General features: G+C 48.1%; 1 protein-coding gene across 2 annotated transcripts in view; it reads left to right on the top strand.

The window, feature by feature from the left end:
* Positions 1-26,828, top strand: part of IGSF9B (immunoglobulin superfamily member 9B) — a 98,257-nt gene that overhangs the window by 60,179 nt on the left and 11,250 nt on the right. The window contains exons 10-18 of one of the 2 annotated variants that reach the window (XM_054049514.1): positions 212-328; positions 3,197-3,347; positions 4,861-4,984; positions 16,538-16,713; positions 18,143-18,369; positions 18,723-18,807; positions 20,498-20,659; positions 21,967-22,012; positions 24,208-25,845. In XM_054049514.1, the coding sequence (XP_053905489.1) occupies positions 212-328; positions 3,197-3,347; positions 4,861-4,984; positions 16,538-16,713; positions 18,143-18,369; positions 18,723-18,807; positions 20,498-20,659; positions 21,967-22,012; positions 24,208-25,845 (2,726 nt within the window). The remainder of the gene's footprint in view (positions 1-211; positions 329-3,196; positions 3,348-4,860; positions 4,985-16,537; positions 16,714-18,142; positions 18,370-18,722; positions 18,808-20,497; positions 20,660-21,966; positions 22,013-24,207; positions 25,846-26,828) is intronic. The other variant, XM_054049515.1, reaches the window with a different exon arrangement.

Here is a 26,828-nt window from a genome sequence, read left to right as displayed (position 1 = left end):
TAAAGCAATTCGTTTTACAAAGCCCCAACCTAATTTTAAATCAATGAATTAAAAAAAACCCAAAAAACAGGTGATTTTTAAATCACTCTGCCCTGATGAAAACCCACTAGTTTTTAACTTAATTTGTGAGTAGATCTTCAAGGAGCGATTGTGTGTGTACGCATGCCAATTGTGTTTGGTGATGGTTACTTGAGTTTTCCCTCCGCTGCAGGACCCACCCTATTTCACGGTGCTACCAGGCTGGGAGTACAGACAAGAGGCAGGGAGGGAGCTGTTGATCCCTTGTGCTGCTGCAGGAGACCCCTTTCCTGTCATCGCCTGGAGAAAGGTACCCGGCCTGCCAGACAAATCTGCAGTGCCTTTGGCTTTTGATGAATATTGCAGACAGAGAAGCCACACTCTCTGTCCCGGTAAGAACAAACTGCAGGTACAGCTGCTTCGCTTTGGGCTGCACCACTGCCGTCCTGTCCCGCAGGTGGGTGGGGGAAACCCAGCTCCTGACAACAGTGTTTAATACCATGAAACCTTCACAGCAGCATCTGCAAAGCTAGCAAGCCCCCCGGCCCTTCCTCTGGCTGCTCCACACTGGTATCCACTTCAGGAACACTCACCGAAGCTTCCCCATCCTTTCTGCTGGGGTCGCCATCCTGCAGGATGGAATAACCCTCCTGGGGTGCTAGATTGGGACGGTGCTGCATTGGCTGCATCAGCAGATGGAGCATTGGCAATGGTAGGGCAGGGGTTCCCTGTGACTGGACGTGGCTGCACTTTTGAAAGTGTCCCTCACTCGGTGGAAGCCATCAGGCTTTTTTTAGTGCAATCCTGCAGCTGCTTTGGTTTCCTCATAGAATGTATATTCTGCAGCCTGGGGCATTTCCCCGCACGTGTGTTCTTCTTTGTGAAGAATCAGCCTGTTACTTTAACACCTCCGGAGGGCACATAAATATTGCTTTCCATTCCAACTCTTAGTTTTGTCTCAACTGTGTCCCCAAGTGCCCCTGTGATGTGGCCTGTGTTGGCATAATAATGATGTCTCCATATCCTGCTTTAATTCAGGGCTCTTGAACTGGCAAGTCATGGGATGGCTCTATGACCATGGCTATGATAGCCCGGTGGATTTTGGCCTGAAGGGCAGCCTTTTCCCCCTTCTTCTGTACAGTCTGGCAGCTAGGGATGGAGAATTCCATCCTTTGGATTGGTTCTTCTGTCCAAATACACAAACTTCTTGTTTACCAGTAGCACCAATAGTCATTCCTCAGCGGCCAATATAGTCACTCGTTGTGGGCTTCTCAGGGCCCCCTCCATGCTACCCAGCGTGCCCCTTCCCTCAAGTCTCCATTCTCCTTATAGAAAAACAGTCAAACCAGTGGGACCTTCTTAGGCCTTTGTCCCTACTGCAGGACCTTCTCCCCAGGCCTTTCATCCTTTTACTGCTCTTTCGTCTCTATTTGCTGCTGTTTTGTGGAGCTCTCCAACCCTGCATACAGGGCTGGGATTTCCCAAGCACTACGCCACATCTAGCTTGGGAGATGGAAGGGCTCCCACCAGGACAATCAAGTAGTCATGTTGGGGCAGTCAGTGCAAGGGTACGCCGGCTCACGGTGGAAGACCATGCACAGCTGGCATTGCCTTTGATTTTTCTGGGTTCGAGGCAGAAGATAATAAAGTAGCCCAAGTGCAAACCTCAATGGACATGGGTAAGAAAATGAGAAATTGAAGTGATTTGCTCACTGCTCTACAACGTGTGCATCTTTCGGTCCATCTTATTTCCATTCTCCTTCATTTCTTTTAATCCTCTTCTTTATTTTTCCTGCTTTTCAACACCTCCCCTTCAGCCCCATGTTTTTTTCTGTTTCTTCTGCCTTGATTATCCCTGGGTATGTCATCCTCCGGTGTTTTCAGTCAGGACTAGTCTGGACTTATCCAAGTTCCAGCAGAAAACATAAAACCAAAGGCCCTCACACACACTACAGGTTCATGAAAACTCCTGCCACCTCAAACCTGGCTTCTGTGGCGAAGCCACTGAAGGCCTTGGATTCAGCATTGGTAGCCACTTGGGGCGGTTGATCACCCTGCTCCCACCCAAAAAAAAAAAAAAAAAAATCTAGCCCTTTACAGGTGTTCCAGGTGTTGAAAGAGAATATTGCAAAGCAGGCCAGTAAATCCCAACAAAGCTATGCACAAGAAATCCACAGAAAAGCTATGCACACATTATGGAGAATGAGGACTTCGAAGCGATTTAGGATTTGTACAACTTCAGTTTATGGGTGTGAATGTCACTGGTTATGTAACCCAGCGTCTCAGCCATCAAAAGAGAGTGTCCACCTTTTTTTTTCATTTAAAACAAAACACCTAGGCTTTTCTTCCGAAATGGTTCCAGCTTTGGTAGCCCTGTTTGTGAAATGTCCTTTTTGAACCTTTACTGAAGAACACTATGGGGTGGATACAATTTACTTACTCTGATTTACTCTTAGAATTATTTAAAGCATTTGTATATTCTCTACTCAGTTGTACCATTGCAGCTGAGACAAATTTGACCTCTAGTCTGGAAACGTAGAACCAGGTAAAAGGTGGAGATCACATTTTTAAAACTGGGCAGGTTTGTTCTTAATGGTGCATTTGCAGGCTCCAGTGGGCACTAAGTGGTTACTCATTTTAGGTTCTGAAAGTGTCAACTGGAGCAATCAAACATCCATATCATTCACCCTAACTGACATAAAACTCTGGCTTCGTGCGTGTGATCATATCTCCTTCTAGTGGCTGGCACCAGAGACTACAATAGCCTGCTACTTGCAGCTAAAGGAGTTCTCTTTTATCTCAAGTGCTAGAGAGACTTGTGCTTTGGATGCTCAACGTCCCAGGTTGAATCTCCTCTGAGGTCCGTGGTGTCCGTATGTCTGTGTGTTTATGCTTGTGTAGCCAAGTTGTGTAAACACGGCTCTGTTCTGCATGCGTTATATCTCATTATTCTGCCATTTTAATTGGCATGTTTAACTGAAAATCCGTAAACGTGCTGCCATCTGCCGATCTTGGTAGCCAGCCCCAGTGCTGGAGCCTCTTGACCCCCAGCTGGTATTCTGTGGGTCTCACCATAGAGCCTAGCTAACAGTGTGTTACCTCATGCTGCTGCCTTGCACTGTGCTTCTGAGTTGTTGTTTTTTTTCTTCCCCTCTGCTCTCTCTGTTCTTTGCTCAAGGTAGGGAAGCCCAGTAGAAGCAAGCACAACACCCTTCCAGGTGGCAGCCTGCAGTTCCGATCCCTCAGCAAGGACGACCATGGGGAGTGGGAGTGCATCGCTACCAATGTGGTCACAAGCATTACTGCCAGCACTCACCTTACAGTCATAGGTAGGAGAAGGCCAAGGGCTGGTGGGCCAGAGAGAGGGGGCTTGGGAGGGCATGGCGAGAGGGGATAACTGAAGGGGAATAGGGAAGAGTGGAGGTTGGGGAAATAGAAGAGAAGGAGCAGGTGTGGTCGAGAAGGTGGGACAGCAAAGGCCATGCAAGGGGATAAGCAGGCAAAGGGATCATGGAGGAAAGGACTGAGCTGGAATAAAGGAGGTTGGGGATGGATGGGGAAACAGAGGAGCAGCTGAGGGTTGGGAAAAGGTGCTGAGTGGGAGGGATGAGATTAGAGAGGGAAGGACAGCACTAGTCCCTTCAGGTGCCCTCCATATAGGACACTGGCTGTGACTGTGTGTGTGTGGGGAGGGAGGGTGGGGAAAACATCTTTGGATTCCTCTCCTAGCCTTCCCTACCCTCCTTTGTGTTCTGAATTGATCTGAGCCCTGCATCTCCAGCGGCTGGCTCCCTGATGGCGTTGGGTGCATCGACACTGCAATTTAAGGTGTAATTGTAGCGTGGGTAGGCATATCGCTGCTAGCTTTAATCTAGCTACCGCAGGTAACATCATTGAAGGTGCAGCAGCATGGACTTGAGTGCAGGTTAGTAACCCAAGCACATACCCAGGGTCCCTGGTGGGCTACAGTCACACCTTAATATGTAGTGTAGACGTACCCTTTGTTTGCTCCTGGAGTCGATTACCTAGGCTTTCAGCTTGTGAATGGATTGGCTGTTGGATAATTTGGAGGCAGGGGTGTGCTTCTCTGTGTCAGGAGAGAGGTTCATGTTTCCTGTCTGATTGCTCCAAGCTGTGTGTCTGAAAAGCATTACTCAGGGACGCTTCCCATGAAAAGAAGAGCAACATTTTCCTTTAATTTCACGCTCCAGTGGTGCTGTCTTTAAATCTCTGTCCTCTTTATTACGGCCACGTCCTGAGGTAGATCGAAGGGCTCCCCTCCTCGCTGGCCAAGTGTGTCCTCCCCTGCTGTGGCACAGTTAGAAGACAATTTGGTTAAATCTTGAGGGTTTCTTAATCCTGTAAGCTCCTAGATACTAAAGTATGTTCCTCTGTGGTTACTCTAATTAATGGACTTGCCTGCTGAGAAGGCTAGGTGTGCATTAGCTCTGTGTGTCCAGCACACCTGCATGTTTCCCAATAATGCTCCCTGCTGGGAGAAGCTGGTGCTTGGAATGGGCCCCTTCTTTGCATTATCCCCACTAGTACAGACCGAAGTGGTCGGCACCACTGACCTATCTGGATGCATTCTCCAATGGGACACATCTTGCCTCCTGAAAGTAAAGTTTTAAAAGCCCTCTGAGCGCACAGAGGCAGGGGAAAATGTACTTCCACTCTTAAGAATAAGCTCCTATTTCTCTAGGCTCCTGTTGTGTCTTTAAACAACCATAAATTCCACAATCCAAGGGCTACCATTCTTCTGGGTGCGCTGGTGACTGGCCCCACGTATGTGTATGTATTTTTCTGTTTTGCCTCTTACACTGAGTTTCTCTCTACCTTCAGGCACAAGCCCTCATGCCCCGGGTAGTGTGCATGTGATGGTCTCCATGACCTCTGCCAACGTCTCCTGGGAGCCTGGCTATGACGGTGGATACGAGCAGACATTCTCAGTTTGGTACGGCCCTCTGTGAGTCATCCCAGCATGCTTTGCTCTCTGCTTCGTTTCCTTTCTCCTCAGCCAGAACTTGGAGCCAGGTGTAGGCATTGCCATTTCTAAGCAGGGGTGGGTGAGGAGGTGATGGGAGCTTCCCGTGGCCAGGGCGGCTGTGAAAAGCATGAGGTCAGATTCCGAGCCAGTGTAAATCCTCATAGCTCCATTGACTTGAATGGGGCTACACCCGCTTACATCCTCTGACATTTTTTGCTGTGTGGAGCCCTGGTGACCCAGAACAGTTGAAATGTGGGCAGCTGGGAGGAGTGGGGTCGGGGGGGAGGGGGCGGGTTTGATAATTTTTTGCTGAATGCTCTGCTGCTGCTTAGTTGAGGGTTCGTCCTGGTGGACACTCTCTCTCTCTCTCTCTCTCTCTCTCTCCCCCCTCTTCCTATCATCGCTGCCAATGGATCTGAGAGACTGATATACAAGTCTCAACACGTACAGTTGTCAACCCCCTTGCCCTTGCATGTGTTTCTTTGTAGAAGGCTCTAGGTCCGCCATTCTTTGGTCCTTCTGTCAGCCCTGAAAACATACTCTGCTTATGTTAGAGGGGAAATACATTTTTATATTAATTCCCACCTGCATTTTTCATGTTATTCCCACCTGCACCTAGTTAAAGATGAACTGAAAATCCTGTTTTGAATGCTTAACAGCCACATCACTGACAGAAAATATAGAGACTTTAAAGTATACTCTCAAGAAAGTGACTACGTCAAAAGGCCACTTCTTTACTCCACAATTACCTGTGGGTATTCAGAGTCCTAGAACAAAAGAATGGCCATACGGGGTCAGACTGAAGGTCCATCTAGCCCAGTGTCCTGTTTTCTGACAGTGACCAATGCCAGGTGACCCAGAGGGAATGAATAGAATAGGTAATCACCAGTGCTCCACCCCCTGTTTCCCATTCCCAGCTTTCTAATACCACCACTCAGGACTTACACAGAATACGTCTCCTATTTGCAGACTTCAGCGAGGCAAGTGAGTTTTTGTTCCATTTTTAGTCCTCTTAGCCCTGCTGAGCCACCACAGCTGTAAGAAAGCCGTCTGTGTCCTACTCCCACTGGCACATCCACAACATACGATCCTGCTCCCATTGAAGTCAAAGATGGAATTCCAGATGGCCTCAATGGAGCAGGATTGGACCCTACATTCTGAGATGAAAAGCACTTCTACCTGTTGAGATGCACTAAGGGCGAAGGCCATTTCCTGCTCCCACTGGCTCTGTGAAGAATCAAAGACCTCTAAGGAAGAAGACAGTTGCTTAATGGAAACAAATGATGCAACAAAAGGGACTCTGATTTTTCTACCTGAATTGTCAGTAGTGTTCTGTTTTATAATAATAATTGGCCATAACAGTTCACGGTTGCTAGATTTAAAAAGCTGTTTAACACCTGTCCAGAGTAAACACCAAATTCTGATAGCTTTTGAGTGTTTTTGGATCCACACGTTACGCAGTAGTGGTAAGATTCACACATCCAGCATCCCAGCACAAGGAGGCCCACAGCACAGGGATTAGTGCCGGCATTCAATCTACAGCTTCCTGGCATGGAAGGACCTGCATGATAGCACCAGGATTCGTGCACCTGGCTGCCAGTGGTGGTGTGACTCGCGCATAAGTGTCAGAGATTCACACTTGTGAATGAAGTAGCCTCCCCCCTCCCTCCCCCCCCCCAGTAGTGCTGCTCTTTAAGCCAGCCTTCCTTTTCCCCACGGGTAGTGGACTGTGGAGATGCTCTTGCAGTCTACCCTTGTCATGGGAACCGTGGTGGGCCGCAGCACAGGCCAGTGTCTCATTTGGATGCTGAGCTTATTCGCCTTCTGTTCCTTCTCAGGATCTCTGTCAACTGAAATCTGAAACGTAAAGGTGACGACGACCTTCTGTGTTTCAGCCATGGTTTTCTTCTTCCCCCTCCCTTCCCCCCCACTTCGTTCATTCGTTCTTTCTTTTCTTAATGTGGCCAGATGGAGTCTTCTGATAGCGTGGAGATTGGATACATGCTTCCCATGATAAATTCTGCTCTGCTTGAGACAGAGCAACGTACCAGAGCTCGGAAAGTGGGGGCTGGGCAGTAGCATGGAGAGACAAAAGAAAGCAGATAGAAAGAGGGAGAAAATGAGAGAGAGAGATCTGAACAAGCAAGAGAATGAGCTTAGAGTGCAGAATTCACACAACTGCCTCTGATTAAAATGTCCTTGAGAAGGAATGATTAAACCTCCTTCCTTTTGAAACACGTCTCACCTTGGAGGAGGATGTCGGCTGCTGCTGTTCGCTGCCAGCGTCTCTTACTGATTCTTTGTCTACTTCCTGAGAAGCTAGGATCCCCCATTTGCTTTGAGATCCCAAACAAAATGAGACTAAAGTTTAAAAAAAAAAAAAAAAAAAAAAAGGGGCGGGGGGGGAAGTGTATGTGACGGGTTGGATCACAGAAACCCCCTTGGAAGCTGCCACCTGACGTACCAAGACTACCCCTGTTCCTGTTTTCCCTGCCAGCCCAGGACTCCAGCATCCTGTCTTGCTGAGCCAGACACTCCCATCTGGCTCCAACACAGACCAGGGTCTGAATCACTTGTCCCAAAGCTGCAAGTTTACCTGAAACCAGCTCACGGAAGTGTGCTTGTTTTTAGCACTCAGATGCCCAACTTCCAATGGGGTCTAAACCCAAATAAATCCATTTTACCCTGCATAAAGCTTATGCAGGGCAAACTCATAAATTGTTCGCCCTCTATAACACTGATAGAGAGAGATGCACAGTTGTTTGCTTCCCCAGATATTAATACATACCCTGAGTAAATTACTAAATAAAAAGTGATTTTATTAAATACAGAAAATAGGATTTAAGTGGTTCCAAGTAGTAACAGACAGAACAAAGTAAGTCACCAAGCAAAACAAAATAAAATGCGCAAATCTATGTCTAATCAAACTAGAGACAGATAAGTTCCTCACCAGTTCCAGAATGCTCCCTTTTACAGGCTGATCTCCTTTTAGTCTGGGTCCAGCAATCACTCACAACCCCTGTAGTTACTGTCCTTTGTTTCAGTTTCCTTCAAGTATCCTGGGTGGGTGGGTGGAGAGGCTCCTTCTTTAGCCAGCTGAAGACAAAATGGAGGGGTCTCCCACAGGTTTAAATAGACTCTCTCTTGTGGGTGGAGACCCTCCTCCTCCCTCCTATGCAAAGTCCAGCTCCAAGATGGAGTTCTGGAGTCACCTGGGGAAGTCACATGTCCCTGCATGACTCAGCCTTTACAGGCCGAAGCCGTTGCCCACATGGTATCTTGCATGTCTCCAGGAAGACTTCTTATGTGGATTGGAGCATTCCAAGATGCAATGTTCTCCAAGTGTTTCCTGATCAGGTACTTAACCTGGCGAATTCCTTCCTAAAGAAGCTGACTAAATGCCTCACAAAGCTTACTTAGAAACCAAGCCAGCATACAGCCCATATTCTTAACCTCAAGTAGAAAATGAGGAGATACATGTACAACTAGGATGAATAGATATAGTAGACCATAACCTTTACGGAGATATGTTACATGGCACAGGCAGCACAAAACATATTCCAGTTATATCATACATACATTTATAAGCTCCCCCCCCATAAAGCCTTATGGGGTACACCGTCACAGTGTAAATGGGGGAATATTAGCCCAAACCTTGTGTAAGGACAGTACAGTGGTGTTGGACCATAGGTCCGGTGTGGTGTGGGAACCACTGCTGGGTAGAGGAGGAGGAGCCTACTTTCCTTGTAGAAAGTCATCCCTCTGAGTATTAGCTGCTCATGGGACGTGTCCGCCAGGGAGACCCTGTGGGATATGGTGCCAGATGGATTGGCGAGAGAAAGCCAAAGCAGGCTTGTCTGCTGCAGAGCTCCTGCTTGTTATTAGTGTCCACTTATCAATGCCAGCCCTCCTCTCCTTCACAGACTGGAAATCCGGGCAAAGGTTATGCATTCTTCTCCCTGTTGTATTTATATGACCCTCCTCAAAGAGAGACTTCCTGCAGGTCAAGCCCTTCGGAGTCTGCTCTGTCTTGCCTTTGTCCTTATTGGCAGCTGCTGCCATCCTTCTAACTCAACGTTTTCTCCTGTTGTGCTGAGCTCCCCGTGTTGACAGTGTTATTCCATATCCCACCCTTTTGGCTGTGCTGGGACGCTTTGATTATAAATTTCACGCACTCTGTCAAAAATGGCAATTTCTCTTCCAACGAACAAACCAGACTAAAGCTCCAGGGAGCAGAAAAGTTACTTCCATCCTGCCAAGCACGCCGTTTTCTGAACTAGGTTTCAGTGAGACTTTGTGGTCTGTTGTGCTGCTTTAGGATAGTATTATGTGGGTTTGAACAGCACCTTCCATGGGCGTGAGACCTGGCCTTGGGCTTTGTAGGCTATGAGGAAAATTGGCCATGACTCTGAGGCTGCTGCTCGTTATAAAAAAGATCTAAGCGTCATTTACTTCTGCCTTTATTAGCTGTCCAGGTGGGTCTGAGACAGGAGAATGGCATTTTTTAAAAAAGCACCGTTTATTATTAACTTTTTCCTTCCCAGAGTGCATTTCGTCCAAGGACCTTAAAGCGCTTGTAAATATATCAGCACCTTCCGAATATATCTCTAGTAGGGGGATCACACACTGGTGGGGACCAACAAGTCCATTTGTAGCCCAGACTCCATTTCAGCTCTTCCCCCTTCTTCTCTAGTTGTCAGTGAGTGCTGTGAATGCTAGTCCAGCTCCACAGAGACATTTGGAGAGAGTCCACGGGGACAGCAGCTGGGTAGCTCAAGCGTGCTGCTTGTGTCTGTGCAGTATCTTTAGGGAAGAGCTTTCCCCATGCTTTGATGGTGATCAGTGCTGGATTTATAACCAACACCCCTCCTGTGTCGTGCCGTTCCAGTTACTTAGCTGCCTTACTGAGATTGACAGCTTAGAGGCCTGGGCCAGGCATCAATAAGGAGCCCGTAGGAGGGAATGCGTAAAGGCAGCAGGGTTAAATGCTGCAGGGAGACCTGAATGAGGCAAACATTTTTGACAGCAGCTTCTTCCCTGCCCCCATACCAACTGCTGGTGTGACAGAGGATTCTGGGAGCTGTAGTTTTTTTTAAGGTAGTTATGTTAAACAGGAAAGACTTTCTATCCACTCTCACTTCTCTGCAGCACTTTTTGGTTCTGGTGTATGATGAATTCCTCTGTGCATATGGCTTTGTTCCCCACTTGGTCACTTCCGTAGCTTCATGCTTCCTTTTTCCCTCTGTTGCGGCATTATCTGGCCTGTCTTCTCCCCATCCCTTATCTCCTGCTTTGTAGGCTTGCCCAGATGAATAGCTAGTGGCTTTACATGTGTTGTGTACATTGTAATTCTCTCTCTCTAAAATAAATAAAGATATATAAAATATTCTACAGCAGTCCCTTCTAAATACTCTGACATGATTATAAACTGCAACTTGTGGGGGTTATCACTGCAGTATATATTCCTAATAGGGGTGTAGAGTTCATAGCTATTGCTGTTTTCCATCCCATTGCAAGTCCGATGCCACTTTGAGGCATTTAAGTGACATTATTTGCCATGACTTCACATTGCCATGACTTGGGAATGTAATCTCACAAGGTCTTGAATCCTGATGAGTACATCTGGGAACCTTTTGGTCACCCTGTTCACACTGGGTTTGTGGAAGGGATTAATAAAAAGACCTGAGGCTATCCTGTCTGAAAGGTTCCCTTCCCTCCCTATTCTGGTCCAGAACTCTCTGCAAATGGTTCGGATAGGTGATGTTTTCCTTCGTGTAATTGTGTATGTATATGTTCCACTGTAGGTGTGCATGCACCCACTGTAGGTGTGCATGCACCCAATGCACTTGAGACCGAGACTTGCAATACCCATTGGTGGCGCATGCATCCCATTCTCCATGTGCTAAGTGATGGCATAAAAGGGGCATGGGCACCACTTCCCTCAATTCCTTCTCACCACCCCGGCAAGAGTTGGAGCTCCCTGTCGTTCTCTGAGCTTCAGTTAGCCAGCTATAGAGAGGAAAAAAAATTGTGTGTGTATAGTTGTAGCTTAGTGTTAGTTTTAGTGTAGTCAGAGTGTAGTGGGTTTAATATGCGGAAATCCTCAGGTTTTGAACAATTTGTCACATTCAGGGCTGTGATTCCTATTAATGACAGACAAAAGCGTTGCTGAATCTGCTTAGGTGAGGGGCATGTGGGGACAAATGTCTTATTTGTACCTCCTTCCCAATGAGAATAAAAAAACAGGGATTTCTGCCTCAAAGTACATCTTCTTGAGAAGGCGATATGTCACCATTCAGAGCCCAGCCCCAGTCGCAAGGCAATGGAGTGTTCATCCATAAGGAGTACCATTCCAGCTGCCCCAGTTTCTAAACCCAAGACCGGTGAGAAACATCATTCGTCTTTGTCTCCAGAGGCCTCCTCGAAGTGCTCAAAACCCTTCTCGGTCTCTGAGATGTTAAGTCTCATTCTTCGCTTCACAAAAAGGTTCTGAAAAGTCCTCCAGGGCCAAGTCAAGGGCTGGTTGGAAGCATTGACACTCAGTTACCATCAGAGGTGACGCCATTATCTCCGGCACCAGAGGGGCTGTTGAGACTGGGGCCTTCACCCCTACCAGCGAGACAGCTGTTTTGGGCATCACCACCTTTAGCAGCCGAGCACTTACTTCTGCTATTGGTACCTTCGCTGCCACAGGCATTCTTCGCAGTAAAAGACCTTTCATGTGTCCCTTTCCTGGTCTCTCCTTTGTTGCATCATCCAGTCCCAATCTCAGTGGCCTCTACTTCAGCAGCACTACTGGCACCATTGACTACAGTTGCCATGGTACTGCCAATTCTGTCCACTTCATGGGTGTATGTACTGCATCAGCTCTGCGGGAACTGTCAATGTTCACTCGTTTATTTGCATTCCGACTACCTCGTCCACCAGCACTGTCAAATTCATCATCAACATCAGTTCCTCTGGGATAACACCAGGTGCCGGGACTTCCTCTTGCGACTGCTGCTCCTTTTACTGAAGAGAGTTACATCTCCTCTACTTTGGACTTTGAACATGATGGACAGTCGCCTGGACCCGTATCTCTGTCATGATCATTCAGGTGTCCAGACCATCAGTGTTCTAAAGATTTCCCAAACTCTAGAGCAAGATCTTTATTATAAGGCTGCTCCAGTTTGGAATTCTCCATTGTGGGCTGTTAAGATTGGATTGTCCACCCTGGCTTTTTTGGGCCCCTTGGCCTGCTCTTAAAATATCTAGACACCTTGTTGGTTACTCAATCCAGAAGAAAGTCACCTTCTTCAGTTCCTATAGTGCCTAGGGTTGACGCTTCTCTAAGCCTACAACCTCTCTTTAATGGAACCCACAGACGAAGAAGAGACCGGGAAGGAGCTTTTAGCTTTGGCCTACCTATATCTCTTCCTCTTCTCCAGATGAGGCCATTGCTCCAAAGTCAGCATCACCTTCTCCTGAGGACTTTAAAGTTTTTCAAGATATAGTTAGGAGAGTGGCCGTGTCTTTGGGAACACAAGTGGAGCTTATGCAAGACAATCCTCATGCGCTATTCGACGTTTTGCAAACTCCCACTCCCGAAAAGGTTGCCCTTTCCAATAATGAAGCTTTACTGGAACCTACGAAGGCCCTTTGGCAGACACCTGTCTCTGTCCCATCCATTGTGAAATCGGCGGACAGATACGCCTAGGTTCCTCAGCAAGAATTTGATTATTTCTTTACTGATTCCATTGTAGACTCATTAGTGCTCACAGTGGCTAATGAGCATTCCAGGCAGCCTCACACTAAGGCTACCTCGAAGATTATAAAAAGCTGGATGTGTGGCAGAAAGGCATAGACCATTGTGAACCTTCAGATAAGGGTCTCAGATTGTCTGGCATTGTTGTCCAAATATACTTTTATTAACTAGACAGCAGTTTTCCAAATCCATGGACAAACTGCCTGAGGAATATTGGGATCAGTTCTTGGCCGTCGTTTTTGGAGGGCATGTCGCTGCTCATACTTCCCTCCAAGCAGCAGTGTGTCAGACACTGCATTAAGTTTGATGGCTACAGCAGGCCTCTGGCATTCCAAGATTCCAAGAGAGATGCAAAATACAATAGAAGTTGTACCGTTTGAAGGGGCTCAACTGTTCTCTCAGACCGGTGATGCAACATGCATGGTAAGACTCTTTTGTGTGAGCCTTAGGGCTGGTCTACATTTGGGGGGGGGGGATTGATCTAAGATACGCAACTTCAGCTACGCTATTCGTGTAGCTGAAGTCGAAGTATCTTAGTTCGACTTACCTGGCCGTCCTCACGGTGGCAAGTCGACCGCCGCGGTTCCCCCGTCGACTCTGCTTACTCCTCCTGCCGAGGTGGAGTACGGGTGTTGATTCGGGGATCGATTTATTGCGTCTAGACGAGACACGATATATCGATCCCCGATAGATCGATTACTACCCACCAATCTGGCAGGTAGTGTAGACGTGGCCTTAGTTTGTTGCATGTATACACCTTGGTAACAAAAGAGGAAGCCGGTTAAGCCCCAAACAAAGTACAGGCCCTAATATCAGCAGAAACCTCTAGGAGGTCTAAAACTTAGACTATGTTGGTGGGTGATGCCTAGAACAGGCATGTCTCACCAGACTTCAGTGACTTTGAAATAGGCGTTTTGATGCACTGTCTAGGACAACGTACGAATTGTGACTCATCTCATGCATTCAGACCCCTTGTTTGGGAGGAACAAGTGGGTGCTCGGCATTGTAAAGTAGGGATGTGTTACCCAATTTACCACCCTCCCCTTCCCCACCTCATCCTCTCTGCTCTTGTTCAGGGACCAATCTCATGAGATTGTTTTTAGACCAAGAAGTACATTGATGAACATTGGGAACAATAGAGGAAGTTCCTTATCACAGAGGGAAAGGTTTCTGTTCCTGTCACCTCCTGATTGCCTAGAAAAAGAGGCGGTCTTTGGCCATTCTGGACTTAAGAAAGCCAAATAAATTTATCAAGACAACCAAGTTCTTTCCAAAGCTTTATTCTTCCAAAACTGAAGAGAAGCTCCATTTCTTGGGTATTGTGGCATTTTACCTGGACCACACACTTTTTCAGATCCTCTCCCAGACTATTGGTAGTCTATGCTGAGATGATGACAGGGCAATCTGTTACAGCCCAGCCTATTTCACGCTGGATTTCGCACTGTATCAAGCTTTTCTATGATCTGGCAAGTCTCTCCTCAAATTTGAGGAAACAGCCCACTCCCATAGGGCTCATTCCACTTTGTCAGCCTTCTTGAGCTACACCCCTATAGCAGGCATTTGTAAAGCTGGAACATGGTCCCCTATGTGTGCCTTCTCCAGGCACTAAGCTATTACTCAAGCCTCTCAGGATGGCGCCAGATTCGCCAAGTCGATGTTGTGGTTTCTCTTCAAGTAGTCTGAAGTCCCTCCACCTGTGTAGCAATTGTTGGTGAGTCTCCTACCGTGAAATGTATATGTGCACAATCACTTGAAGGAGAAAAAATGGTTACACACTTGTACAGTAACTGTTGCTCTTCAAGATGTGTTGCTCACATATACTCCACAACCCCCCTCCCCCCCATATTCCGTTACTTCATTTTTCAACTTACTGGTGGTTTGAAGAAACAATGGGAGGCAGCAACCACACGCCTTTTATGCCCTGGGCTTGGTGCAAGGGGTGAACGGGGTGCATGTGCCACCTATGGCTTCGGCTGGCAAAAGCCTCTGATTCAGATGCATTGCTTGTACATACACCCACACTGGAATGTATACATGCACCGTACATCTCAAGGAACAATAGTTACTGTACAAGTAAGTTCCTATTTTTTTATTTTATTTTATTTTTTTGGATTGTACCATCCACTGGCAGAAGCTTTCCTTTGTGGAGACATGCTAGGATGCCTGCTACCAGTTTACTGTGGGGAAAGAGGAGCTGGAGCAGTAGTGGTTGGAAGAGGTAGGTGCAGGCTGAGAACCAAGAGGCCCCTATCTTCCCAGACTGAATGAGCTTTGTCGTTCTTGCCATCTCCCTAGATACATTAAAATCACCCCTTTTCTTTGCTCTTCTGGCTGGATTCCTGGGTCTTATATGATGTGGGTATGGCAGTCAGGTGTTCACAGTTTGAAAAGCCATGTGTTTTGAGTCACAGGAAGTCTCTGTGAGGATTGCAACTGCAATCTCTGTCCTCCGGGAGGCCAGGGTAGCCACCATCAGAGGGTTAAAAAAAGGAGATCAAGGGAAAGAAATATGGGACATAGATACCTGTGCCCAAATCCTCCGCTGATGCAACTCCATTTACTTCAGAGAATTTGGCCTCTATGTTCTTAAAGTGCAGCTATTCTTATTAAGTGACATGGCGCCGAAAGTGTGCCGTTCTGTCTGAAAAATGCCTCTAAAAATTGCATCCAGGTGTTCCTTATTTGTCTCAAACATTTTTACTCGTTTCCAAGTGAAAAGGTGTAGGGTTTTGTTTTCGTTTTCGCAGGGGAGAGTGACGGGTTCCCACTAACTACCATTGCCAGCCCTGTAATCCTGGTATCAGATCCCAGCTTGACTGATTCCCCAGGCCCCAAACTGGCATGTGCTTAATCACCAGTTCTGAAGATTATCGAGGACCGTTTCTGTCCTCATAACGCCTGCGTAAACCCATTAGGATTGATTCTAATTTGTGCTAAGGCTCTTTACACTGCTCAGAAATGTAAATAAAATTCACTCTCGCTTTTAAACCCTTTTACATTGCTCCGGCGGCATAAAGGGGCCTTCGTTTAAGCGAGAATCTGGCCAATTGTCTGTAAAATTCTGCTCTTCTTTGCCCCAGCATAAATCTGGAGTGTCACTATTGGTTTCTTTGGAGTGGTTCCTGGTTTGCTCATATGTACTGGTATCACAATTTGGCTCCATGTCTCAATGGGGTTGCATCGAGGGGAGTGGGGGGGAAATTGCTCTGTGTTGAGAACTTAGTTAATTTTGTTGATGAAGTGTGAGCCAGAATAGACTCCACCTCTCTCTGCCATAGCTGTGGCAGCGACAACAAGAATAAAAAGTAACAAAATGTCCTTTTGTCATGACCAGTAATCAGGATGTGACTCTGAATACCCACAGAGAGCAGGGAGAGAAGGTGCTATTTGTGGCCATCATCCGACTGTAAGGGCTTTTCGTTAAGGGCCTGATGTAATGAGGGAGGGCTGGCTGGAGTGTCACTGTAAATAAGTGGGTTTCTGACTGGGTGTACCATGGGACTGAGTAGAGAGCCTCTTGGCCCAGCAAATGTCTTTAGTCCTAGTCTCTGTCTTTCCTCTGACCCAGTTTCAAGGCAACTCACTTCTGTAGGTGTCAGAATCTTGGCACCTTGTCCACACATATTGCTGGTATGTGAAACCCAGCCCCTCATTCAGGGTAGTTCCATTATTGCTTAAGGGATTGGCTCTCTCTCTCTCTCTCTCTCTCTCTGTCCTCTTTCTTTCATTCATTCACATTTTCCCTCAAAAGCACCTCCACTTGAGTTGTTTGTCTTCTCTCTTGCCAGGATGAAGAGAGCACAGTTCGGACCCCATGACTGGCTGTCTCTTCCGGTACCAACTGGTCCTAGTTGGTTGCTGGTGGACACCCTGGAACCAGAGACTGCCTACCAGTTCAGTGTTTTGGCTCAAAACAAACTGGGTACGAGCGCCTTCAGTGAGGTGGTCACTGTGAACACGCTAGGTGAGTTGAGACTGCATGGGGATAATAAAGTTGCTCAGAGTCCCTGGATATGAAGAGAATGGAGATGGGTGGTGAGATGAGGCAGGGTCCTTTGGTCACATTCAGTAGGCCCACTCTCGTGTTAATTGTGCCAGTGACATTGCCCATGCAAGTACCAATATGCCCTATGTCTTAGTCATCAAGCACCACAGGATTCACCAGATTGCAGAGATAAATGTTGAAATCTTGTCTTGAGTGGTGATTTGTTGGCTCAGGAGTTTCAGGAGAAATTGGAGAGGGTCCAGAGAAGAGCAACAAGAATGATTAAAGGTCTTGAGAACATGACCTATGAAGGAAAGCTGAAAGAATTGGGTTTGTTTAGTTTGGAAAAGAGAAGACTGGGGACAAGATAGCAGTTTTCAGGTATCTAAAAGGGTGTCATAAAGAGGAGGAGAAAACTTGTTCACTTTAGCCTCTAAGGATAGAACAAGAAGCAATGGGCAGGGAGGTTTAGGTTGGACATTAGGAAAAAGTTCCTAACTGTCAGGGTGGTTAAACACTGGAATAAACTGCCTTGGGAGGTTGTGGAATCTCCATCTCTGGAGATATTTAGGAGTAGGTTAGATAAATGTCTGTCAGGGATGGTCTAGACAGTCTATTTGGTCCTGTCATGAGGGCAGGGGACTGGTCTCGATGACCTCTCGAGGTCCCTTCCAGTCCTAGAATCTATGACTATCTCAATATCGTTTTACCTCCAGGTCTTTGTTTCACATGCAGCCCAGGCTGGTAGTAACCAAAACTCATTGGCACTAACCGGTTGTAATGTACACCCTATCTCAGACCAGGTCACAGCACGAAATCACCATTCCCTCTGGTTCTCTTGTGGGTGGTCTCAAACAGGTCCAGGAATGAGTGGACTTTGAGACTGTATCCCTCTTTTTTCTTGGCCTCCTTGTATCTGTGGCTGTTCCTTTTCTCATAAAGACTTCTTGGCATCTTTCAGAGAAGAGACCTTGCTGATGCTACCTGTGTGGCTGCATGTCTTAAACCTACAGTTGCAGAGCAGTAGGAACTGCCATAGTGGATCAAACCAGAGTCCCTCTAGTCCGTTATCCAGTCTCAGACAGCAGCCAATGGCCAGTGCTTATGAGAAAGTATTAAAATGCCCTTAGTGCTCCTCCATTGTGCGGTCCTTTTCCCATGAATCTTGCAGGTGGTTGGTGTATGCCTTGAGGCCTGTGGAGTCACAGCTCTAGTAGCTTAAATCCTGACCAGCACAGCTGCAGGTGGTGTTGGATCTGTAGAGGAAGGATGACAGAAGAGAAGGGAGCATGTGCACACTGAAGTGAACAGGAGAAAGTAGCCAGTTGTAGACCTTATTGCTCTTTTTTTCTGGACTCCACTAAATGCTTTCCCTGCCCCATCCCCTCCCTGTCCTGTGTGTCTTCAGCATTCCCTGTAACAACTCCAGAACCACTGGTGCTGGTTACCCCACCGAGATGCCTAACAGCCAATCGGACGCAGCAAGGAGTCCTGTTGTCGTGGCTTCCTCCAGCCAATCACAGCTTTCCAATTGATCATTACATCATGGAGTTCCGCGTAGGGGAGAGGTGGGAGATATTGGACGATGCCATCTTGGGGAGTGACAATGACTTTTTTGCCAAGGATTTGTCTCAGGTAAGAGGTGGTCTGACTGAGTGCCCTTTGGTTTTTATAATGGATTGGCCCTTTGCCTGGGTTACTGATTGTGCACCATATGTATTGCAACACTGGGAGAGCATTCGGGGAATACTTTTAGGATGTCTGTCGCTTATTTCCACAGTAAGGGCTAATTTGGTGTCCCAAAGTCTAGACCCAGTGAAGAACAAATTCCCTTATCAGCCCAAGGGAAGGGCAGTCCCTCTAGAACAATGTTGAGGATTCCCATTATGTGGTCTGGAGAAGGCATCCTGGTGCCTGATTTGCTTTGGTGTGCTAAATTGTTGAAGGAAGCTTCTGACTAGTGGCTCATGTTGTGTTTGATGTTGTAGGACACCTGGTATGAGTTCCGAGTTCTGGCTGTCATGCAGGACCTCATCAGTGAGCCTAGTAACATTGCAGGTGTCTCCAGTACAGGTAAGTGTCCTTCCGTCCTTCCAGCCCCAAACAACTTAAGCCCAGAGCCCAGATGGGAAGGCGATATTGCAGTGTGGTGAGATGCAGGGTCTGATCTTGCCAGGTACTTCGGGAATTGAGGTCCCTCTGACTTCACCAGAAACGGAGTATTCTGCAACTCCCATGCAAAACTCGGTGTTGTATACTGTAACAGAGCACAATATGGTACCAAATAACAGTCATAGCCCAAACCAGGGAGTCGCAGCGCACCACAGTTGTGCCACATGCACTGAGAACAGTGCTCCAACCCAGGAAATATGCAGCATTGACGTGAAAATGAAAGCTGCATACATGGCAGTGTGATACTGCACCAGGGAGTAAAAACAAAAGCATTGTAGCTCTACAAAAGGGACTGGCAACACACAGCAGCACAAGAAAGCACAATGCAGCCCTGCATACACCACAGCACAGAGGAATATTTCCCAGTCTGCAGGAGAACCTACCATATAAAAAATAGCAAGTTGTGATGGAAGGAAATATAATCCAGGGAAGGAGAGATGGAAATAAGAACTATGGGAACCTAAATTACACCAGCTCACGATATGAGACCAATGATATCTCAATTATGCTGTGTACAGGACAAATCCAGACTAGCACTGCCCTCAGGTGGTGTTATGCAGAAGCACTTTGCTGGATGCAAGTTGCATACTTGACTTTCGTTTGTTTTTTTTAAAGATTAGATTCCTCTTTTGTCTGCCTGAATTTGCTAGCTCTTGGGTGTGTAGCTGACCTCAGCTTATGGCCAGATGTAATTACACAATGTCAGTTACTACGGTCTCAGCCCAAAAAGTTCTACAAGCTGGTGCTAGTGACAGGTTTACAAGCACTGATATGAACAACTAAGTGGATAGATTTAGTTAGCATAAATCATGTAAAATCACTTCCCAGTAATTGTGTACACACACTTATAAATAAGCTAATGTTAAGTTTGCTGATTCAAATCCTGCCAGATCAGCAAACACTGAATGTTGTTGGATAACTGTTCCGTGGCCTGTGAGTACTGATAGTGTGGGTCTCGGTGCATATCCAGTAGGCAGGTGTGCACATTAACTCTGGGGTGCTTACATACCACAGTGATATGTATGATGTAAGAATATGGGGTGGGGGGATTACCAGCACATTTGGTCTCCTTGTTGGTAGTCTCCTCAGAAAGACAAAGGACTGAATGGGGACACAAGGACTGAACTCCCCTTTCACTCCTAGAACGATCCCTGCAGAGCTTCCACCACTACTGCCAGTGCTATGACTGCACTCCAGTTAAGTGGATTGCCAATAGTGATGATACTCTTTTGTGATGTGGATCTGTCTTTGTTAAGCTCTGGGCTGAGACCCGAAAGTATCTCCTAGGCCACCTCCCAGGCATCTGAGAGTATCAGTGTTCACTCACTACCACTCTGGGCTGGATTTAAACCAGTAACCTAGTTGGGGAAAAAGAACAGGAGTACTCGTGGCAACGGATACAGACTAACACGGCTGCTACTCTGAAACTAGTTGGGAAAGGCTCTGAACCTGAGCATCAATCCCCTGAACCGTCCAGTTCTGCAACTCGTTTACATACCCTGTGCAAACCTCACTTTCCAAACAGTGATGAGGACCCTGGTGGTGGTGAACAGTTTCTTTTAGAACTCAAAGGATTCCCCTTTTTCTGCAGACATATTCCCCCCGCCTGACCTGACGGACGATGGTTTGGCCCGACCTGTGCTGGCGGGCATTGTTGCCACCATCTGCTTTCTGGCTGCTGCCATCCTCTTCAGCACGCTAACTGCCTGCTTTGTCAACAAACAACGCAAACGCAAGCTCAAGCGCAAGAAAGGTGAGCCCTGCTACTTCGTATTTTCCACCTGTGGCATTTTGTGGTCAACTTCCTTGTCTGTCTTTCTCTCGAGCGTCTTCGGGTGAAGCTTGCCCGAACTTTATCCTTCAGCTGTGACTGTTTGGATCCTGGCCCTTCCGCTCCCACTTATTCCTCACCTCTAATCTGAACAGATGGGTTAAATAAGTAACAAGTGCCAGATATGTGTGCTGAGGTCTGGAGGCTCGCTTTGAGAAAACCCCAACATCTCAGTGTTGCGAGAGAAGAAGGAAGTGCTTACGTGCTAGAGCAGCGTGAGGGAAGAGATGCGTTCGGGCTATACAGGAGCCTCTCCCACGGTCTGAAACATCTTGTGATCAGAAATGGTAGAGGCAAGGTGGGGATGAAGATGAAATTGAGACAGGTACCTAGGTTGATGTGGCAGGGGGACCTTCCTAATGGTGATATCTGTTAGGCCAGTGGGTTTTAGGTTTGGGGATTCTTCATTCTTGGGGAGAGAACCTCCTTGCAGATGCTTTCCCTTCCCACGGCCCTCCAGTGTTTGGTTCTCAAGTCACTTCCTTCTGAGGGCCGCCAAGAACAGCTGCTCATATCACTGGTGTTTCATGGATCCTATAGCATGAGAACTGTTGCATTTTAGACTATTGAGCGGGAGTGGCCAAGTCATGGCTCTTTTACAGTTAAAGTGCAGCTTGCAGAGCTCCCTGTGCTCCCCCCACATTCTCCGCCAACCAGACTGGGGAAGAGAGCTCGGGGCTTCTGCCGTGCAGGGGAGGGGCGGGGGGGTCTTGTGGCTTTAGCCCCCACGGGGGGGAGGGGTGCCAGGGCTCAGGGCTCAGCCAGGTGCGCCTCCCTGGCAGGTGCCACCCCACGAAGCAAGTTGTGAGTGTTTTGCAGCTCTCAAATGTCTGAAGATTTATTGTATGCCGCTCCGAGGGTCAGTAAGTTTTGTCACCCCTGGTGTAGAGAATCACCCAAAAGAAGTGGTGGAAGCCTCATCACTTAAGTTGTATAAACTGGGACAGTCATGCCCCGCAGGGAAATTCACATGGGCTGGGGATGCGGAGGGTGGACTCTTTTATCTCTAGTGTGTATGATTTGGTGATAACAGAAAGGATAGGAAACTGTCTGGAGTTGTTTGTTGTCTGCGACTATTAAAGCACTAGATCAACCAAAATTTGGCCTCTTGTCAAGTGTCTTTTTTTTTTTTTTTTTCTTGCTGTTGATTGTAAGATTTTTGTTGCCTCTTTCTGCCTATTGCGCCTCTTTAGTGCTCTCTCTTCTCTCCCTCTTTTATTCTTTTCCAGACCCTCCTCTCTCGATAACCCACTGCAGGAAGAGTCTGGAGTCTCCGTAAGTATCTCCGCCTTAGAGGTGCCACTCAGGCTGTGTTCTGTCTGGTAGTTTTGGAGACGCCTCTTCGTAGGGATGCTGCTTGCAGGAAATGGAAATATCTAATATTGAGTGTCTCAAATCTGCTGATCCTGGGGTCTGATGCTTTTGGTGTTCCTTAAGTCTTTGGAACAAAATAGGCTGCAAGAGACTGCCTGGCTTTAGAGCAGGAGCAGAGGAAGTAGTTACCAATGAAGCCTGTCACAGGAGATTTCCCAAGGGAGTAGTGCTGGACTTTTTTGTTTTCAGGTGGAATTCATAGAATCATAAAAGATTAGGGTTGGAGGAGACCTCAGGAGGTCATCTAGTCCAACCCCCTGCTCAAAGTAGGACCAACACCAACTAAATCATCCCAGCCAGGGCTTTGTCAGGCCGGGCCTTAAATACCCCTCCAAGGATGGAGATCCCACCACCACCCTAGGTAAGCCATTCCAGTGCTTCACCACTCTCCTAGTGAAAGTGTTTCCTAATATCCAATGTATACCTCCCCCACTGTAACTTGAGACCATTGCTCCTTGTTCTGTCATCTGCCACCACTGAGAACAGTCAAGCTCCATCCTCTTTGGAACCCCCCTTCAGGTAGTTGAAGGCTGCTATCAAATCCCCCTTCACTCTTCTCTCCTGAGACTAAACAAGCCCAGTTCCCTCAGCCTCTCCTCGTAACTCATGTGCCCCAGCCCACTGATCATTTTCGTTGCCCTCTGCTGGAGACTCTTCAATTTGTCCACCTCCTTTCTATAGTGGGGGGGCCCAAAACTGGATGCGCTACTCCAGATGTGGCTTCACCAGTGCCGAATAGAGGGGAATAATCACTTCCATCAATCTGCTGGCAATGCTCCTACTAATGCAGCCCAATGTGCCGTTAGCCTTATACTGGCAATTTTTAAGTGGCTGCTTAAAAGAAGTGGTGGATCCTTAATGCAAGTTTCACTGTATCTAAGAATATTTCACCTTTTTGTTTTTTCTTTAACTGGGAAATTTAGAGTTCTAAGAGCAACTCTTTTTTTGCCTTGAAGATTCCCCCATTTTATCTTCCTCCTCACACTCCACTGAAGTCTGGATCACTGTGTCCCACTGGTCTCAACTCCTTCCAGAGACCATCAGCAGTACTCAGTGCATCCGCCAGCGAGGGTAGATAGAAACAGGGGGTGTCTCTGGTGTGAGAGTAATAGTCTGGCCTCTGATCACCTCATGCAGTAGCTTCAGGAGCATCATGCAGGAGATCTGTGCTGACCCTGATATTTGGTTTTTTTTGTTTGTTTTTTTTTTAAATCTCGTTCTGCTGATGTCGTTCCCCCCTTCCCTCCTGTGGGCTCTTCCATTTCACTGAGAAGACCACACTTTTCAATTTCCTTGCCCCCATTATCTCAATTGGATCTGCTGAGTCTGTGTGTCTAATCCTGTTTGTCCCAAGACTTCTGTGTGTGTGGTGGTGGCGGGGGCAGGGCAGTGAACTCTTAGGAGCTGCCTCCTTCTTCCCTTTTCAAGCCTTAATCCTTACACTCCAGGGTTGGGGGAAAATCATAAGTATTTTTTCTTCTCATTTTGTGAGCTGGGATCAGAAGTTGCCAAATTCCACCAGAGGGGATGTTCTTGTGCTGTTCTTCCCCAACAGCAATCTGAAGCACTAGACATGAAATCACATGAGGGAGAACATCTTACTGAGAGGTTTCCCAGCCTAGTTTTGCAAAAGGCTCAGATAATTCAAATGAACATACAAACCTTTGGGTACTTAGCCAAACTGAAGCTAAGCTCTGGACTTGTTTTCATTCAGACTTATGGGTCTGTCGAGCTAATTTCAAGAAATTGCAGTGGATTGCCTGCTTGAGGGGGGATGAGAGAGGAAATGTTTCATATTCTGTTTGGCAGTCGGGAGGGAGAAGTAGCGGACACCTGTTTTTTGTCTTCCTTCTTACACATGCCTCTGCCCAGCACGCTCCTGGGGCCTATGTTAGAACCACGTGAGCTTCTGCCATCATAATAATGCCCACACTAAATTCTTCCAGGCCTCCCTCTTCCAGGAACAATTAAGGCTTTTTCTTTTTGTGCCCAACTGGCCCGTGATCCTGCTGCGCAAGCCCCAGATTTTTCTCCTTTCCCCATGACCATCCTCCCCCTTTTTTTTTTTTTTTTGGTTTCTCTCCTCTGTGGTCCAGGTTGTCTTCCGGTAAAGTGAGTCCCGAGAGCATCCGCACCCTCCGTCCCCCCTCGGAGTCCTCTGATGACCAAGGCCAGCAGGGCAAGCGTATGCTGAGCCCCAGCAAGGAAAAGGAGTTGTCCCTTTACAAGAAGACCAAGAGGGCCATTAGCAGCAAGAAGTACAGTGTCTCCAAGGCTGAGGCTGAAGCCGAGGCTACTACCCCCATTGAGCTCATCAGCCGTGGGCCCGATGGCCGCTTTGTCATGGACCCCTCAGAGATGGAGCCCTCACTCAAGACCCGCCGGATAGAGGGCTTCCCCTTTGTGGAGGAGACAGACATGTACCCTGAGTTTCGCCAGTCAGACGAAGAGAATGACGACCCCATTGTGCCCTCATCTGTGGCAGCCCTCAAATCTCAGCTGACCCCTCTCTCTTCCAGCCAGGAATCCTACCTTCAGCCACCAGCATACAGCCCCAGATTCCACAGGGGCTTGGAGGGCACAGGTGCTCTGGAGAGCCACCTGCAGGCCACTGGTCAGGCCAGACCGCCAGCCCCGAGGCCTTTCCACCACAGCCAATTTTACGGTTACCTCAGCAGCAGCAGTCCTGGGGAAATGGACCCTCCGCCCTTCTACATGCCAGAGGTCAGCCCTCTCAGTTCTGTCATGTCCTCCCCTCCTCTGCACCCCGAGGGCCCCTTTGGACACCCCACCATCCCTGAGGAGAATGGAGAAAATACTTCCAACAGCACGTTGCCCCTGACTCAGACGCCAACAGGGGGCCGGTCTCCTGAGCCATGGGGCAGGACTGAGTTCCCTTTCAGCAGCCTAGAGGCTTCTCCCATGATATTCCCTCAACAGCTCCACCAGTGCGAGGTGGCAGAGTGTGTGCAGCTGACGGCCTGTCTTCCTAGGGGCCTGCCCCCTTCCTCCCTCCAGGTCCCTGCATCCTATCCTGGCATTCTGCCCCTGGAGGCACCAAAGAGTTGGACTGGCAAGCCACCTGGCAGAAGCCAACCCTCTGTGCCCACCACCACCAAATGGCAGGACAAACCTATGCAACCTATGGGGAGTCAAGGGCAGCTAAGACATACCAGTCAAGGTATGGGCATACCCGTGTTGCCTTACCATGAACCGTCCGAGTCAGTCAGCCACAGTGGCACAAGCACATTTGGCCTGGACACCAGGTGGTATGAGCCCCAACCCAGACCTCGGCCTAGCCCTCGGCAAGTCAGGAGGGCTGAACCCAGTTTACATCAGGTGGTGCTACAACCTTCGAGGCTTTCCCCTCTGACCCAAAGCCCCCTCAGCTCCCGCAACAGCTCCCCGGAGCTGACTGCACGTGCCAGACCGCGACCGGGTCTCATCCAGCAAGCGGAGATGTCGGAGATCACCCTGCAGCCCCCCGCGGCAGTCAGCTTCTCCCGCAAGTCCACCCCATCGACCGGCTCCCCGGCTCAAAGCAGCAGGGGAGAAAGCCCCAGCTACCGACCTGCCATGGCCTTCACCTCTTTGGCCACTGGCTACCCCTCCTCTCAGTGCCCCTCCCTTCCCGGGGACAGTATGGATGTTTTTGGACAAATTCCCTCTCCGAGGAGGGCTGGGGAGGAGATTCTCAGACCTGAGCCTACACCGACAACATTATCCACTTCGGGGTAAGTGTATGAATCCTTTAGCTGCCCTTTATCTGCCTTTCCTTCCCCACCCCACCTCACCCATTGCCTCCAACTCCTTCCCCCCATCATCATCATGATCATCATCATCTGAAATCATAGGGGTTGTCTGGACACGCTGCAGCATCCCTTTTGGAGGTGACTTCCAGTTGTCATTGTAGGACCCTGCTCTGAAGAGGCTCTCGCTACTGGCACCGTTAGGACACTGCTCATGTTAGTGGGTTAAATAGGCAGAGGAACAGTCGGTCGTTCATGGTGCATTATCTCCAACAGCTGCTCTTCCCCTCGCAAGTCTCTTTGGGATTGGGAGTGTGTGTTTTCGGATGTGTGGAGAAGGGCCTGTCCATGTAAGGAACTAGATTAGGTGTCTCGTTACCTGTGCTTGTTGGGTAAGTGACCAAGGGTCACCGGCAGTTTCCTTTCTTATTTCCTGGCTCTTGACTTTCCTGGAACAGTAGTGTGTGCCTGGCTCTCTGGCTTCTTTCTGCCCTTCCCCACAAAGTCTAGTGACCATAGCGAACCACAGAGATGGCCACAAAGGTGACCGTGCCGCTCCATCTCCAAAAGCGATGCTGCAGCCCCAAGACTCGGGCGGGGAGAGGGTGCAAGGACTTAGTCCCATGAACAGCATGTCAGGAGAAGAAATTCACCCGAACGGAAATCAGGAAGCTGCCGGTATTCTCAGATCCTGCCCCAAAGAACGAGGCTGCTGCACTAAACTCCAGCGGCTGGTTTTCCAGGTACCAGGGTTGCGCCAGGCAAAGCGTCTTTCTGTTTTTCTTCTCTTTCGCTCCGTCTCTGCCTCTTTTTCTTCTTTCCCTCGTCTCCTTCGCAGCACCTTAGATCCTGTAGATGATCTTTCCTTCCATCCTTTTGTCTTTTGTTTTAAATTCTATTTTTTCAAGTAGTGGGGTTTAACCTCTTGATCCCTCAACTCGTGGAGCTCGGGAATTAATGGCTTGAAG

The sequence above is a fragment of the Malaclemys terrapin genome, chromosome 15, assembly GCF_027887155.1.
Source record: "Malaclemys terrapin pileata isolate rMalTer1 chromosome 15, rMalTer1.hap1, whole genome shotgun sequence".
In the NCBI taxonomy this organism is placed as follows: domain Eukaryota; kingdom Metazoa; phylum Chordata; order Testudines; family Emydidae; genus Malaclemys; species Malaclemys terrapin.
This window is presented reverse-complemented; position numbering and strand designations above follow the sequence as displayed.